At 41.8% G+C, this 16335-nt stretch overlaps 1 protein-coding gene across 2 annotated transcripts in view; it reads right to left on the reverse strand.

Annotated features, from left to right (window-relative positions):
- Window positions 1–16335, reverse strand: part of MAGI2 (membrane associated guanylate kinase, WW and PDZ domain containing 2) — a 1356537-nt gene that overhangs the window by 72795 nt on the left and 1267407 nt on the right. For both annotated transcript variants that reach the window (XM_047848847.1, XM_047848846.1), the window contains exon 20: window positions 3594–3732. In XM_047848847.1, the coding sequence (XP_047704803.1) occupies window positions 3594–3732 (139 nt within the window). The remainder of the gene's footprint in view (window positions 1–3593; window positions 3733–16335) is intronic.

The raw sequence follows: 16335 nt of genomic DNA on the forward strand, positions 1-16335 counted from the left end.
GCTGTTGTGAATTCAGAATTCTGCAGGTATCTGAGGGAGGGCTGGTAGATATCACTTAAAACCCTGCCACAGGCTGTTGGTTGTCGATCTACTCTTCAAAGTTCACTCTCCCAGACTGGGTTAAATCTGCACACCTCCCTAGCAGGTTATGTCTCCTACAGATTCTGATAACCTCCTTTAACTATCTTTAAGGATGGAGTTTTGCTAAGTTTAGGATCTTAAAAGTCAAACAAAGGAAACAAACACAGGATTAAGCTCATAGTTGATGGAAAATTCAGTGTTCCTGTGATGAGGGTGCCATTTGGACACAGTGGATTATATTCTTGGTTATATCTACTGGCTAACTCAAGCATTTTCTTTCATTGTCCTTGTTTCTGTTATTCGGTTTTGTTACCGCCCCCATCTTGTGTTCAGACGTTGGACAAAAAATTCTGCTTCATGATATAGTCTACTTAACTGGTGATGAAGGAATTATGATGTTCCTTAGCTGTGAGCAGTCCTTTTATGCTGGGGTCATTTGTAAAATGACTGTGGCTGCTTCTTTGGCTTGCTCCTGGTACAGGAGTTCACATGACAGCCTTGAGACTGTTATCCTTAAAGGGACCTGCTTGCAAGGTTGGCCATTGGCTGGCCTCTGGGACTGTGACAGGTAAATTGTCTCCTACACTAATATAAACCCTTCCCTAAATGATAAGGGTGTCTCATGGATAACCGTGCAAACAACACAATTTATGCTGAACACCTGCTTTTCTTATAGGAGTCTAGAATTTTGGTATGTGCTAGGCAGAGAGTGGTCTGCATGACCAGCACCCAGTATAAGCCCTGGGTGCTAAATCTTTAATGAATTGCCCTGGGTAACAGTATCACACCTTTATTGCTGAATTTTTATTGCTGGGGGAAGAGTGATCTCTGGGTGACCGAGAGAGAGAGAGAGAGAGAGAGAGAGAGAGAGAGAGAAACAATAAAGAAGCCTGTACCTAGATTCCTCCAGACTTTGCCTGTTTCTCCCCCTTATGATCCCACTGTGTATCCTTACTATGTCATTATGATAAATCTTACCTGTGAGTACAACTATATTCTGTGTCCCAGGAATCTTTCCAGCAGATTTTTGAATGTGCGTGTGGTCTTAGAGACGCCTGAAACACCCTCCTCATTAGTCGCTATGACTCCAGAAATATCACCTGATGGCATTATCCTCAAAGATCTGGTCTGATCCCTACCTTCTTGGTTTCTCATGCAAAACCAGGCATCTTTCAGCTTAGATTTTCCTGAAGTGCTAATGTTTACTTAGTTTGTGATTTTTCTTTTACTTATCTAAAGGAGAAGACCTTGCTCTTCTCTATTAAATTGGTTACTCTGTGGGCACCTGGGTGGTGAGGTCATGATCTCACAGTTTGTGAGTTCAAGTCTCACATCGGCCTTTGTGCTGAGGTGTGGGGAGCCTGCCTGTGATTCTGTCTCTCCTTTTCTCTGCCCCTCCCCCACTTGTGTGTGTGTGTGTGTGTGTGTGTGTGTGTGTGTGTGTATGTGTGTGTATGTGTGCGTGTGTGTGCGTGTGCGCTCTCTCTCTCTCTCAAAAATAAATAAATACAAAAAATTTAAATTGCTTATTTTGTGACATAATCTCGAAAGCTAATTTACAATCAAAATCTAGGTCATTCTAACATCAACAGTAGCTGACAAACTCTAACTAACCATTGGCAAGTATGATTTAATGTTACATTTTAGGGGAATATATTTAGAAGAACTCTGCAGTACTTCTGGAGTTAACCATATTGACAATTGGTCCCTCTAAACTGTGTCCAGATGTTTGACAAACCCTGTTTGTTAATTTTAGAATTTAACCTTAACCATATATTTCCAGATGATGGATGAATTAATGGGATCATAGTGACATGATCCTGAATTTTTGTCTTGTTCAAAAACATGTTTTTATTTTTTCTTTAAAGATGCTTTGAGACAGCGTCATACGTAGGCATTATAAGCTGAGTCATGCTGCCAATTGGGCAATGGTACTGTTGTAACTGCTCACTATAGACACTATAGTGTCTATAGTTCACTATAGACAAGCTGTTGAAAATGTGAACCAAATAGTGATTTCATAAAAGAAAAGAAAGCTCGGGATAGCCATGTTGTTCAGATTAACTTCTTAAAGTTTAATTTGTTAGTAAAATAAGAACAATATTAACTCTATGGAAATTCCTTGGTATAGATAATGGGTCTTGCCATGGAATGAAACATACATTTAAAATAAGGTATTCTTTAGAAGTGATTAATTCACACAGGTCAGTTTGGTCTTATTGAATCATGTATTGCTCTGGGGTGCAAAAAGTTACCCTATTCCAAGAGTAAGAGTCTTTACAAAAGGATTAGTGCATTAGTACAAAAGGATTAGTGCATTTAACAGGATCAGGCCTGAGCTTGTTGCTAATATTCATATTTAAAAATATTTTATTAGATCCAAACATTAAGGATGGGACCTGGGATGAAATCTTTCCATGGGCACAGAGCCAGCCCTACAGAAACTTCTCAACACTTTCTTTGAGTATTTGCCAGTCCTTTTGGGGTTTCAAGACCACGAAAACAAAATTTTTAAGGGCATTTGATTTCAGATATTTTAACTGAACTCAGGACTATACTGCCTGCTAACTAAGGAAGTGTTCAGCTCATTATTAGGTAACTTAGGCAAGTTACCCATAATTAAGGTAAGCATAATTTGAGAGGGAAAAGCATTATTTAGAATTTGTGTGTGTGTGTGTGGGGGGGGTGGTAGGGGATGAATGGATGAAAATGAGAGTCAATTTTTCTAGATCAACAATTTGAGCTAATTATTCAGACCATGGTTAAATCCCATTGCCCCCTGTGCCTGTTTTCACTGATATCTGTCTTTCTGTCTTTCTGTCACTCCCTGAGATTAATTATAGCCAGTTCAGGGTGTGATGCTTCTCATGTAATGACCACCCAGCAGTTTCTTAGTAAAACTGTCAGTGATGTCTTAAATGGGCTGCTGAAAAATAACACCATTAAAGACTTCTGAAGCCAAATCTAATGCACTTCAATTCCTTCCTGAAAAGCACAGAGATACACAACATTAGAGTGAATTTTTGAACTATCCCTAAATGCCAAGAAAATGCAATCACTGCATGAAGTTTACATTCTAATCTCCCCACCTGAAGATCTGTTCTTGTTTGTTCCCTGGTCCCAGTCACATACCCTACAGGGCAGTTGTGATTCATGAGCAATTTTAGGAAATAAGTGATAAATTACTGTGGACTCAAATGAACAGAAGACTGTTAGTCAAATTGCAAAAGTTCTAACATATAAGTGGTGGCTGGATCTCCCTGCACGCTCAGAGATGCCCTGAAAGGTCCTCTATTTGCTATTTTAAACATCACTTAACCAAGGGAGCAAAAGAAAGAGCTCACACGCATATAAATCTTCGGCTTAAATGTACATATGCATGTATATATCTATTGATAGCCAAGTCTATATTTAGGTAGAATTAGAGAACTGATACAGTTTTACAAATAAGCATAGGCATTTACAGTACACAGAAGAAACAGAAAACACGTGAATCAAAACATGAAACGTACCATACTCCGGGACCTGCCCCGTCCCGCGCTTCAGCAGCAAACGGACCCTTCTTCCTCCCGACTTGATGAGCTCTATTGCTCTGGCGTGTGTCATGTCTCTTGTGCTTTCCCCATTGATCTCAATGATTTGATCTCCTACCTGTTAATTAAGGAAACATTAACTCAGCCAAGGATGGTTCTACTCACCTTGCGTTTCCAACAGATTAGAAAAGCATCCCTTAAAGAATACTGGTTTTCATAGAGCATCTGAACAATTTGATTGCATCCCCCTGCTTCTCAGAAGCAGCTAATTCCTGGCTACATCTTGAATCTGACCACCAAACTTAATTTACCTTTACAGAAATTAAAATATCAGGCCATAAAGTTGGGGTGATATGTTACTTATTTTCAGTGTGGCAGAGGCTTTAATTAAACTTTTAGCATTTTTTTAAAATTAGGGAATATGTTTGAAGTCACAATTCCAAACAAACCTGGCACCTTTGCTTTGAAACAAGAAGTAAATATTTTAAGGCCTTTTCATTGAACACAGTGCCAGCTTTGGACTTAGTGCAGCATTTAATTCAGCATGCTGGATGAGATGATCGGTTTTTGGGCTTCTCTGAGAATTTTCATCATGCATCATTTAAATTCTCCTGGGTGCTATTGTGATATCGCCTTCTTTGTAAATATGGTTGGTTGATATTCAAGTTTGATGATGAGTTTTCCATCACAGTTGTTTGAATTAAAAATGAGATCTTCCATTCTCCACACATGACTAATGCCCTTGCTAAATCTTTGCCATGCTCGCACCTGATTGCCAGAACTGTTTGGTTAAATACCAGTCCCTCTTGAATTGTTAGAAATGCCCAGGCTTCATAAGCAATTCCCATTTAGCCTCTGTGAATAGTTAGATGGAATAGAAGAGGTTCAACCATGAACACATCAGGTAACTCTCACAGTACCATTACTGTCAGGAACCTTTGAATTAAAATATATTTCATTTCAGTGGAAGTCACTTAAGATAAATTGGCCAGGGAAAGCACCATGAGTTGCTTTGCAAAAATGTTATTTTAGTTGGGTCCCTAAAAGCAGACCTCAACCTAAACTCTATAATGCAGACAGAATCGTGAATAAACTCCCCATAGCAGAGCATTATCAAGATGGGTGCCGGGCAAGAAGAGGAATAAAAAGTTGCCATCACAATGGCAAGACAGCACTAAAATAAGACCACTCCCCACCCCCAAAATGAGGGAAAAGAACAAACACATGTTTGTAGTAGCAAGAGAGTAATATCTCTGTTTGAAGAGGACTTTCTAGGGGTAAGGACTTCAGTGCAATGAAGGAAAAGACTTCTCCTTCCACTTTGTGTATGGTGGTCTTTGAAAGTACGGCTTTTGGGCAGTGGCAGAAGTTTACCCCACTGGTATGACTTCCACATTTCAGAGAAGAATGATGAACGACAGGACTAAATTTGTTTTAGGGGCAATGTTTGCAACATTTTTGTTCAGTTCTCCTTAATTGTCTCCTTTCCCATAAGGCACAGGCACAGCCTGAATTCGAGTAGCTTACTGGAGGCCACTGTATCCAAGCCAGAGGCAGAGATGGGACCAATTATTGCTCTCCCAGCAGTTCCCACCCATGACTGAAACCTCATGGCACAGTATTAAATTGCAGAAGTAAAATGAAAGTTCCAGTGAAGTTATCACAGAATCTTCATTCTTAGCCAGACTTTTCCTCTGAGCTTCATACTCATGCATCCCCTTGAACACTACACATCTTTACCTGGACGTCCAATAGGCACCTCCAATTCAGCACCAGCAGACTGGGCTTAGCATTTTTCTCCCAAAGCACTTTTTTTTCTCTAAATCTGGTTAACGGTACTACCACTCACTCAAGTGAGAAATCTGAGGGGCATGGTGGGTTCACTTCCTCTCTCTGACCTCATTTGTAACCCATTGCTAACTAGTGAAATTCAGGTATCTACCTGGATTATTCCAATATTCTCCTGTCACTCTCCCACCAATATCTTCTTCTTATTGTCACTGGAGTCATTCTTCTTCTTCTTCTTTTTTTTTTCAACGTTTATTTATTTTTGGGACAGAGAGAGACAGAGCATGAACGGGGGAGGGGCAGAGAGAGAGGGAGACACAGAATCGGAAACAGGCTCCAGGCTCTGAGCCATCAGCCCAGAGCCCGACGCGGGGCTCGAACTCCCGGACCGCGAGATCGTGACCTGGCTGAAGCCGGACGCTTAACCGACTGCGCCACCCAGGCGCCCCTGGAGTCATTCTTCTAAGAGAAGTCTCCCCAAGGCTTCATGACTATTGAGGCATCCAGGGTTTTCCATATGCTACTGTTCTCTTTGCATTCTCTTCCCTATAGACCTGTTGATCTCCCACTCTTCCTCAAAGCCAGTCCAAGCATCTTCTCTGGGATTCCTTCCTCGACACTGTCTTCTTTACAAGCAGATGTTTCTAATATTTACATTCATTTGTCACTGTATCCCACTCTAGTATTTATCACACCTTGTTACAGTTATGCTTTTCTATCTTCCCTCCTAGACGTGGACCTTCTTCACTCATCAAATGATTTCTGGGCACCAAATGATTTATGTCTAGCACCATGTGCTAGACAGTCTACTAGGGTGATAAGATAAAGATAGAGATAAATGGTATAGTATCTAGTTGTCAGTCTAACTGGAGAGGAAGCAGGTAAATAAGGTTATTATTCAATATACCTTTGCTATGATGGAGATATTAACAAGGTGCTAAGAGAATAGAAATGAGGGACATCTAACTCAGAATGGGTGAATTGGTAGTCAGGGAGAGCTTTCTGGAGGTGGTGACATCTCAACTGAGTTTTGAAGTATCAGTAAGAGTTCCCCAGATGAAGGAGGAGGATGAGCATTCTAGGTAGAGAGAGCAGCAGATGCAAAGACCCTGAGCCTTGAGATCATCGTATATTTGGAGAACTGTCAGTTTATTCTGCTACTCAGGAGTTCAGGCTTTATTTTTAAGGCAACAGTAAGGCACTAAAGATTTTATTTATGTTTTGATGTTTATTTATTTTTGAGAGAGATAGACAGAATGCGAGTGGGTTGGGGCAGAGAGAGAGGGAGGCACAGAATCTGAAGCAGGCTGTCAGCTGTCAGCACAGAGCCTGACATGGGGCTCGAACTCATGAGCTGTGAGATCATGACCACAGCCAAAGTCGGACGCTCAACCGACTGAGCCACCCAGGTGCACCAGCCACTGAAAACTTTAATCAGCCGGTAACCCGACCTGGGAAGCAAAGTGGTATCTAGAAATCTCCCTGAGTCATCAGTATGGAGACTGGACTGGAGAGAAAGTGGGAGATTAAAGAAGGGTGCTGAAGTCTGTGAGGTTATCACATTGTCTATCAAGTGGGAAACTGGGAGGCTGTGGGGAAAGAGACAGAGACCAAACATACCATGGTCTCAAGAAGCAAATGAGGGCAGTGACTGTGTCACTTTTAATGATGTATCTCATATGAGATGCACTGTAAGTATTTGTAAATGAATGAAGCATTTACACATGGCTTATCTTGAAAATCATGGGAGAAGGGGTTACAAACACTCTTGGCCCCCAAAACAACCGTGACAGCCACCTTTGCCTGAGGACACTTCTGTCTTGAGACTGACAGTGCGAGAGTCATGTAGAGGGCAAAAGGAATCTTGTGGTGTGATAGAAATAGTCATACATCATCTGCATTCTGGTCCCATACTTGAGAGACTTAGAAAATTTGATGTTTTCATTCTCTTGTGCATTTGTTATGTTTCCTTTTCCCTCCTAAGATCTCAGGAAGACCAAGGGAACAAAACTTAGCATGGGAGGGAGAGGTGGTGGGTTGGAAGACTACAGGGGTGGTTGAGAAGTAGAGGGTACGAGGGCTGCACAAGGGCTGGACTGACGTCTCCGGTGCAGGAGTTTCAGGGACGGGGCTCCGGGAAGAGTCAGGGGTATTACTTTTATTGAGTTCCCAGGAGCATGACCTGACCTTTTGGCTTGGCAGATTTCCATACTTTTAGATTTGACGCAGGGTCCCCTCAGAGGGAGAAGAGGATGCCTCTGGTGTGGTTGGATCAAGGATCCTTAGTTTTCATCTAAGACTTTCAGTCTCTCCCAAGCCCCTCCCCAGACAGGACACTGGAGGATGTAGTATGTTGATTTTCTGCCTCACTGGAAGCAATGGAAGTTTTTGAATAGTCCAGGATCTTACCAAATTCGGAACAAAAATTTTTGGTGTGTGTGGAGGGGATGCTGGTCAGGTAAAATGATGGTAATGCTGTCACTGTCACAAAGTGAATCTTACAAGGTGTTCTGGGCAGATTATAAAAGTGGGCCAAGTCATTTGGACCTACTGCCAAGGGTAGCAACAAATCCAACAGACTCAAGAACTGTTTCTCTTTGCGAAATGACAGAAATTATAAAAAAGGTTTAATTTTTATTTTTACTCCACTACTAGTATTATGCATAGTTGCTTCTTTAAAAAAAATTTTTTTTTAACGTTTATTTATTTTTGAGACAGAGAGAGACAGAGCATGAATGGGGGAGGGTCAGAGAGAGGGAGACACAGAATCTGAAACAGGCTCCAGGCTCTGAGCTGTCAGCACAGAGCCTGACGTGGGGCTCGAACTCACGGACCGCGAGATCATTACCTGAGCCGAAGTCGGCCGCTTAACTGACTGAGCCACCCAGGCGCCCCTATTTCTTTTTTTAAAAAATGTTTGTTTATTTATTTTGAGAGAGAGCGAGAAAGAGAGAGAGAGTGTGCGTGAGAGAGAATGTGTGTGAGTGGGGGAGGGGCAGAAAGAGAGGGAGAGAGAATCCCAAGCAGGTTCTGTGCTGGCAGCACAGGGGCTCAATCTCATGAACTGAGAGATCATGACCTGAGCCAAAATCAAGAGTCGGATGCTTAACTGACTGAGTATCCCAGGTGTCCCTGAATAGTCGCTTTAAATGGGACTCTTCAAATAAATTTCAAATGTGAATCCTTTTGCTTTCATCCTTAGTATCTGGATGTATAAGGAGTTGAATATGTCAGGGGCAGAGAGGTTCTCTGGTTACCTTCACACCTTGTGGCCAAGGGGTGGCCAGTTGAAAAGCATCACTTTCCTACCTCACATGCAAATCAAATGAGGGAATTAATTTGATAAAACCAATGGAAAATTTGCAGTCCTTTAAGGGATGCAGAAAAAAAAGACCAGTTGTGATTCTGATACAGTCTTCTCTTTCCATACTTTGTTACAGAGCTCTCTTTAGCTGAGCTACGTACTAAAGTGGAACTTTACAAATGTCCTCCACTTGTTCTTAATGAATTTTTAAAATATCAAGTTCTAATTAGAATTGAGAGAGAGATGGGAAAAGGAGGGGTGTGGGTGGAGGGAAGAGGGAGAGAAAAAAAGAAGTGGGGAGAGAGAGGGAGTCTCAAAGTTCACAGATGTGTGTGTGTCAAGGAGATGTCGAATTTAGAAAACTAACCAAAGGACTTAGAATAAAATTCCAGGCATTCATTTTTTTTCCCCATGGAAGAAATATTTATACCTTTAGTCCTGTATCTTAGGGCAACTAACAACCCTACATCAATGTCTTAGGGGCAATGAATGAGATGAGACTGCCCCCTCTCACAAACAGATGACTGGCAGAGGGGATGGCGGGAGTGGGAAGATGGCCAAAAGGGGTGAAGGGGAGTGGGAGGGACAGGTGTCCGATAATGGAATGAATAAGTCACAGGGATGAAAGGCACAACATATTATAATACTGTTGGATGGTGACAGATGGCAGCTACACTTGTGGTGAGCATATAGCACATTGACTTGTTGAATCACTATGTTGTACACCTGTAGCTAATGTAATATTGTGTGTCAACTATATTTCAACTGAAGATAAAAGTCACTTTACTGAAAAAAAGAAAAGAAAGGAAAAGAACAGAAAAGAAAAGGCTGCCCACTCTTGGCATAGCCTAGTAAGTTCTGCATTTCTGCTCATATATCATGGCAGATGTTTCGTTAACAAAGCTATTACCAAATCCTTGAACTTGCCAGGGGCCCTGTGGGTAAAGCTTTTTCCCTTCTTATTGGAAAACCAAGGCAGGTAAAGGTAAAAGTTTCAATATTTCTTAAGCAGTTAATAGTTCAAGATGTAAGAAAAAAACGTAAACTCTGTACCGTATGCACTTTTGTAACCAAGTTGTATAGAATGTATTTGGTTTGTATCAATGAAATCTTTAGAAGAACTTGATTAATCCTGGACTTACTTTAGCCCTGAGTCACAGACGTTCCCACTGAAGTCTTACTCCGACACCGCACAAACATGCTTAGCTGGCTGTAATCAGTTAACCCCCCTCTTACTACTACTGCACCACAAGAACCTATTTTGTATGATCATACATGACTGAAACCCTAGATTATAATTAGGTGTGAGGATTTGAACTCTGTGAGAGTTTTATACCAACAAATAATGGATATCTCTATTCTTTATTTCATGGAAGATTTAGCTGTGGACTATTTTTGTGGCTATTGATCTGAGGCCTGAGGTTAGTGAAATTCTTCGCTTATAGTCTGGCCTTTCTTGTCGACTCCAGACCCTTCATGGGCAGAGAAAGTACCTACTGTCTTTGTGTCATCTACACAGCTCTTGACAAGTAGGCCCTTGATTACTTGCAGTTGAGCAAAGGCTTTGCTTTTCAGTTACAGCAGCCATCTCTATTCTCACAACATAGTTCAGCTTTAGTACGTCTCAGCATACCTTACTGAAAGCTTTCTTGAAATGCTGCCTTAAGCACTTCCAGCAACACCATAACAATTTCAACAGTACTTAGAGGAGGCCACATGAAGTTTGAGTAATGGTGACCTACAAAAATTGGTAGAGACAGGTAAAGTAGTGGGAAACAAATGCTAAAGGATTGAGAGAAAGTAGAATGGAGGCTGAGTCTGAACGAAAAAATCATAACGTGCTGGGAAAAAAATCCGACTGAGGGTGTTTGCCACTGCCTGCCACAGGCATCATCACCAGGTGCTCTGACAACAGGACACATGGGCATTAATGGCCCTGCTGGAGCAAAGGGACAGGCTGATTTTCAACTTGATGGTGATCTTTAATACATAATGACTGTTTTCACCATTAACTTTTGTTAGATATTATTTATTTATTTATTTAAAAACATTTTTCAATGTTTATTTTGAGGGAGAGAGAGAGAGCAAGCAGGGGAAGGGCAGAGAGAGAGAAGGACACAGAATCTGAAGCAGGCTTTAAGCTCCGAGCTGTCAGCACAGAGCCTGACACGGCTCAAACTCATGAACTGTGAGATCATGACCTGAGCCGAAGTTGGACGCTTAACCCACTGAGCCACCCAGGCGCCCCTGTTAGACACTATTTAATAACCATTGCAGTAAAGTATTCAAGGGATTATGCTGAGTGTTTTGGCTAACCTTCCTGTTTCTTCCACTAGACTGGTGATTTAAATACATGATATCCAAGTGCCTATTATAGGACCTGGCTCTTGTTACAAACCGTCGTGCATGGCTGCCTCAGCAAAGGCACAGGAGCCCATCAAGTCAGCAGGTTTTTCCAGAGGGAAAGCTTCCAACCCAGTTGGAAAGTGAAGCACATGTTTGAGAGCACCAAAGTGCTGTGACTTTTATTTGCCTCAGATAAGGTGTATGTTGAAAACAGAAACTCTCTTTCTACTATGCTCTACAAAATAATCACTAAAAGGAAAACATCCCAACATCTCTCAAGAAACTTCATCTAAACACAAGTGTGAAATAGCCCTTATTGATTTTCAGAAGGATCCTTAATCAACGTGATGCCGGAGCATATTCTCGCTGAGAAGGACCGTGAAAGTGAGGGGAACAAGTGGGAAATAAGAAGTTAGGGGAGCTGCAGAATTCTGAGGGTTATCCCTTGAGGCGAGGGATATACCCTATTTCATATTCACCCTTTAGAACAGACTTAGTCACAGCTCAAGAAATACTTCATCTTTGACTTGGGTGTACTGCTTGCGGGCAGGGGAGTGCCTTGGCTGGTCTTTCAAATCAGGGGGTCACGCTTGGTGGATATTCAGGGTGAGCCCTTCATTCGGGAGCCTCCATTCCTCATTCTTACTTTTCAAATCCTCTAAACTAAAACATGTAAATATATGTGAAATTTAAGGATGATGCAGTGCCCAGTTGTAGAGGTCAAGTCTAAATTACAATTTGGTATCTGTCTCAGCAAACCTTTCTTTTTTCCTTGTCAAATATTACCAATACTAATCTCATACAGAGAACTTTATTAGATTGCTTCTTTCTAAATCTCCTTACTCTTCTAGGGCTTTTCATGGATGTTGATGTTCCATTCTTCAAGTCTCTTGCTCCCCTGCTCCATGCATGCTCTCTGATGATCTCTTCCTGCTTGCCTAAAGTAGTTCTCTTTCTGTATCCATTGTCTAGAATCTGCCCCCCCCCCTGAAAGTAGCAGAATCCTACTCATTCCTTCAGACACACCTCAGGTGTGACCTCATCCAGGAAGCCTTCCATGATCCCTTCAGTCTGGGCTGGGTGCCTTTCCTCAGCATTTCTTTCAAAATGTTGAGTTGTGGGATGCCTGGGTGGCTCAACTGGTTGAGCGTCTGACTCTCGATTTTGGGTTAGGTCATGATCCTGGAGTTGTGGGATAGAACCCTGTGTGGGCCTCCACGATGAGTGTGGAGTCTGCTCAGGATTCTCTTTCTCTCTCCCTCTGCTCCTCTCCCCTCTTTGTGTGTTCTCTCTCTCTCTTTCACTAAAAAAAGAAAAAAAAATGAAAATCTTGGGGTGTGCCTACCTATACATATTTGTTCAATAGAGGGATGTATCATTGAAAGAAAAACATTTTCAGAAGACGTTTTTTTTTTCACTCTTTGCTCCTTATTGTGTAAACCAAATTTAAACAAGATCCATAAAAACATTAAACTTGCTTTCATAATATATGTCAACCAGGTTTGACCATGATCAAATAATATGAAAGGTATGTAAGTGCCTTGTAAACTCTGAACTATACAAATGCAATCCTGGATTATTAATTCTCATAGTTATCACCATCATTGTCATTGTAATGGCAGAGGAGAGAGAAAATGAAACACAGTGGTAAGCTTTTAATAATGAAACTAGGAGAGATGGAGCTGAGCTACTGGGGCTATTTAATGGGAAAAATGAGGTGAATGTTTTTCCTAAAATATCACTGAGAAGTAAAAAACACACAAAAAATCTTCTGTTCATTTGGTAAGTTCTGAATTTTAGGAATTCCTATAGAATGTTGATGCCATTTTTCTATTTTTATTCTATCATTTTTAGATATATAGCTCTTAGAAAAAGAATCTCATTGAATGTTGGACAGCTAATCCAAACCCTAAGCCAAGACAGAGGGATAACTTCTATTGTACTGACAGACATGAATACAAAGAAAGATTCTAAAGACAAGCTGGTTGAAACAAAATATTTTCTATGAAGGAAAAAATAACCATAACCTTTCCACTTTCATATGACCGTTTGACTGCTCAGGCAAGAAGAAGAGACTGGGGAAATATCTTGAAATTATCCGCCTGAGCAAGAATAGAAAGCTATCATTGGCAGTTCAGCTAGTGGCTCATCCAACTGCCCAGAAATCACTTATATTAGGTCATGAAGTCAGTTTCCCTATTTGATTGAAAAGCAACCAAAACGAAATCAAAGAGGAAACTTTGTATTGTGGACTCCTGTGTAGGCTGTCATTTCCCTTCCCTGGATGTAACTGAGAGAAAATGAGGGATTATTATTCCCCATATTTCTAATCAGATGCAAGCATTAGGCTCTGTACTATGACTGTGACATTGGCACAGGGTAATAATCCTTGGTTTTTCTGAAGCCAACCTTCTTGCATATTGTGTTACATTCACTTTCTGTGTGTGTCACTTCCAGACCTGACACATTAACAGTGTCAACGAGAGTGTGCTAAGGCATACCAAGATGGGCATATCAGTTAGCTGGGATTTTAGAAGGCAATGTAGTGACAGGTGTGGGCAGGGCTTAGGTATGGGCAGAGGTGTGGGCAGGGCTTAGGAAGCAAAGAGGGCTGTTGAGCCTTTGAAGGTGGGGACTGTTACCACCTCTGTCTGGAAAAGCCTGGGAGAGGAAGGAAAGTTTCAGGGACCTAGTGAGAGCTGGGACCATGAAAGAGCCTGATGAGAGCTGCCATCATAGAGGGATGAACATTTCTAGGCCCAGAGCATGGAGGCTGGGAGCAACAGGGGAAAGAAATACCTCTGTGTGGCAGACAGAATAATGTCCCGCCAAAAGATGTCCACATCTAGTCTCTGGAGTCTATGAATATGTTACCTTACATGGCAAAAGGGACTTTGCAGATGCAACTAAGTTAAGGACATTGAGATAGGATGATCATCCTATCCTGTGTTATCTTGGTGGTCCCAATCACAAGGGTCAAAATCAGAAAGAGAAGATTTAAAGATATAAACAGAGGTAAGAAATGAGAAAAGATGCCCCACTGCTGGTACTGAAGATGGAGGAAGAGGCTATATATAAGCCAAGGTGTATAGGTGGCTCAGAAGCTGGGGAAGGCAAGGGAGTGGGTTCTCCCCTAGAGCCAACAGAAAGAACCAGCCTTGAATTCAACCCATTGAAGCCACTTTAGAATTCTGACCTCCAGAACTGTAAGAGAATATATTGGTGTTGCTTTAAGCTACTAAGTTTGTGATCATTTGTTAGAAAACGATTATACTTTCTTTCTTCCTGCCCTCTGATCTTCTGCTCTGCTTCTCATCAGTGAAATCCAACAGGAAACAATGGGTAAAAGAGTGTGATTCAGGCAGGAATCAGTTCCCCAGGATACAGAATCGAGAGAGAAGGAAAGGCAGTGAATTCGAGAGGAAGAGGAACAGAAGAATAGATTTTAAAACAATGGATGAATATGACATATGAAGGCTTCTGTGATCTGAATGTTTGTATCCCATCAAAATTCGTACATTTAGATCCTAACCCCCAAGGTGATGGTATTAGGAGGTGGGGCCTTTGGGAGGTGATTAGGTCATGAAGATGGAGCCATCATGGTGGGATTAGTGCCCTCATAAAAGAGACCCCAGAGGGATTCCTCACCTCTTCCACCATATGAGGACACAGGGCCAGTTAGCAGGCTCTCACCAGACACTGAATCTGCCTGTAACTTGATCTTGGACTTCTGGCCTCCATAACAGTGAGGACTAAATCTCTGTTTATAAACCACCCAATGTGTGGTATTTTGTTATAGCAGCCTGAACAGATTCAGACAAAAGCTTTAAGCAATAATTCAAGAATAAGACATAAAAATCAGGTGGTGGTAACCTTGCCCATATTAGAGAAGGTAGTTTTGGAAACCTTTATTCGTTTAAATATTTCACTTTTATACAAATACTCTCTTAAGATAGGATTACAGGTTAGTGACTTCAATGTGCTTTTTAAAACTGCTCAAGATTTCAGTTGCCTTTGCCTCTAGTCAGCTTCCAGACCCATCAGTTTTATTTCCACTCTGTTGTCAGCAGCAGCTGCTAGTTTCCTATTTCTCTTCCCTGTGTTTTCCATTCCCTATTTCTCTCTTCTCCCTCTTCTTTTTGTCCATATGGTTGCCACAAGTATCTTCTATTTTTATTTATTTATATATTTTTAACGTTTATTTATTTTTGAGAGAGAGAGAGAGCGCGCGTGAGCATGTGTGAACAGGAGAGGGCAGAGAGAGAAAGACAGAGAGAGACCAAAACAGAGGTGAGCTTTAAAAAAATGTTTTAATGTTTATTTATTTTTGAGAGAGAGAGCAAGTGTAAGTGGGGAAGGGGCAGAGAGAGAGGGAGACACAGAACCCGAAGTAGGCTCCAGGCTCCCAGCTGTCAACACAGAGCCTGATACGGGGCTTGAACCTATTAACTGTGAGATCCTGACCTGAGCCCTCAGCCGACTGAGCAGAGGTGAGCTTTAAAAGTTGCTTATGGGGGCACCTGGGTGGCTCAGCTGGTTAAGCGTACAACTCTTGATTTGGGCTCAGGTCATGATGTCACAGTTTGTGAGTTTGAGCCCTGCATGGGGCTCTGTACTGACAGTGTGCCCCCATTAAAACATTTTTTTTAAAGCTCACCTCTGTTTTGGTCTCTCTCCCCTTCAAACACCTCCCCACCTCATTCCCTTCTTGAACAGAATCTAAGCTCCTTGGCCCAGTGTGACGATCCTTCAGGACATTGTTTCCTCCTTCTTCCAGCGTATCCCTGCCATTCTCCTGGGTTTAATCTGGCTGGCTTCTCATTCCTCCATTCTTCATTGGGCTCTCTCACGCCTGCAATTTTGCTCTTGCCTCACCCCTGCTAGTCATTCTTACCGTTCCCCTGACGCCTCCAATCTCATCCTATAGTCATGCCCGTCCTTCAAGTTTCCTCTCAAATTGTCCACAAAGCCGTCTCCAGTCACTCCAGGGGAAAGCCGCCCTCCTTTCTCTCCACATTGGCTGTGCTTTAGCTATGCCGCTCTTGCAGCACTCCCTGCAACCCTGCCTCTCATTCTAGCTGTTTGTGTATTTATTCATTCCACCACCATTTCTCACTTCTGCCCTTACTGAATTATAAACTCCTAGAAACATGGATGGTATCTTTGCACCTTCTAGTAATAACTAACACATTGCTTTAAAAATAATAGATAATAAAAACTTAACTTGTAGTGGGGACCAAAATTGGTACCGTGTAAGATACAGCATGATTGATGGAGGAAAGA

This window comes from Prionailurus viverrinus, chromosome A2 (assembly GCF_022837055.1).
Source record: "Prionailurus viverrinus isolate Anna chromosome A2, UM_Priviv_1.0, whole genome shotgun sequence".
Taxonomy (NCBI): Eukaryota; Metazoa; Chordata; class Mammalia; order Carnivora; family Felidae; genus Prionailurus; species Prionailurus viverrinus.